General features: G+C 63.9%; 1 protein-coding gene across 1 annotated transcript in view; it reads right to left on the bottom strand.

Moving 5' to 3' along the window:
* LOC119585440 (lymphocyte antigen 75-like) overlaps positions 1-368 on the bottom strand; it is a 6,512-nt gene that overhangs the window by 1,750 nt on the left and 4,394 nt on the right. The window contains exon 4 of the mRNA XM_037934094.1: positions 22-268. Coding sequence (XP_037790022.1) covers positions 22-268 — 247 coding nt within the window. The remainder of the gene's footprint in view (positions 1-21; positions 269-368) is intronic.

The following is a 368-nucleotide window of genomic DNA, read 5'->3' as shown; positions in this document are numbered from 1 at the left end:
CCGCGAGCGCCTGGGACTGACTTCTCTGGTCCAGGTGGCGGGCGAGGAGGGCAAAGGCGTCGCAGGAGTCGAGGACGGCCAGGTCGGACACGTAACCCGGCGCCAGGTCGCTGCAGGTGGCCCTCGCCGCGTCCCACGTGAGGAAATTGTCGTTCACGTACAGGCACCGCTGGCCGACGGCTACGAAGGGCTCGGGGCACGGTTCCCTGGGGCGCCTTGGGCCTTCCGGAGGGGCGGAGGCATCGGCGGACGAGGGCGGGAGGGGGACCTGAGCAAGGGCGTTGGGGGAATAGGTGAATAGATAGGTGAAGGAGTAAGCAGGCGAATAAATGAACAGATTAATTCGCAAATTCATGAATAAGTGGGCT

This window comes from Penaeus monodon, chromosome 19, assembly GCF_015228065.2.
Source record: "Penaeus monodon isolate SGIC_2016 chromosome 19, NSTDA_Pmon_1, whole genome shotgun sequence".
NCBI classification, from domain to species: Eukaryota; Metazoa; Arthropoda; class Malacostraca; order Decapoda; family Penaeidae; genus Penaeus; species Penaeus monodon.
The sequence above is the reverse complement of the archived record's forward strand: the minus strand, read 5'-3'. Positions and strand labels throughout refer to the sequence as shown.